The sequence below is a fragment of the Buceros rhinoceros genome, unplaced genomic scaffold (genome assembly GCF_000710305.1).
Source record: "Buceros rhinoceros silvestris isolate BGI_N320 unplaced genomic scaffold, ASM71030v1 scaffold20643, whole genome shotgun sequence".
In the NCBI taxonomy this organism is placed as follows: Eukaryota; Metazoa; Chordata; class Aves; order Bucerotiformes; family Bucerotidae; genus Buceros; species Buceros rhinoceros.
The window spans coordinates 1-290 of NW_010404448.1; the positions used below are offsets into that span (position 1 = coordinate 1).

The following is a 290-nucleotide window of genomic DNA, read 5'->3' on the forward strand; positions in this document are numbered from 1 at the left end:
CCCCCCCCAGAACCTTCATCATCGAGAAGCAGCCCCCCCAGGTGCTGAAGACACAGACCAAGTTCGCAGCCACCGTGCGGCGCCTGGTGGGGGGGAAGCTGAACGTGCACATGAACCCCCCCCAAGTGAAGGCCACCATCATCAGCGAGCAGCAAGCCAAGGCCCTGCTGAAGAACGAGAGCACCCGCAGGTAACGCTGGGGCTGAGGGTCTGTGGGGGAGGTCAGGGCGGGCAGCAGGACCTGCAGGTGGGGGTGGGGGGGGGCGCCCCCCCCACAGGCTCCGCTCCCC

At 68.3% G+C, this 290-nt stretch overlaps 1 protein-coding gene across 1 annotated transcript in view; it reads left to right on the forward strand.

Moving 5' to 3' along the window:
* Window positions 1-11: 11 nt before the first annotated feature.
* LOC104491048 (signal transducer and activator of transcription 5B-like) overlaps window positions 12-290 on the forward strand; it is a gene marked incomplete at its 5' end in the record, with an annotated part of 3,468 nt that continues 3,189 nt past the window's right edge. The window contains 1 exon segment of the mRNA XM_010133406.1: window positions 12-190. Coding sequence (XP_010131708.1) covers window positions 12-190 — 179 coding nt within the window.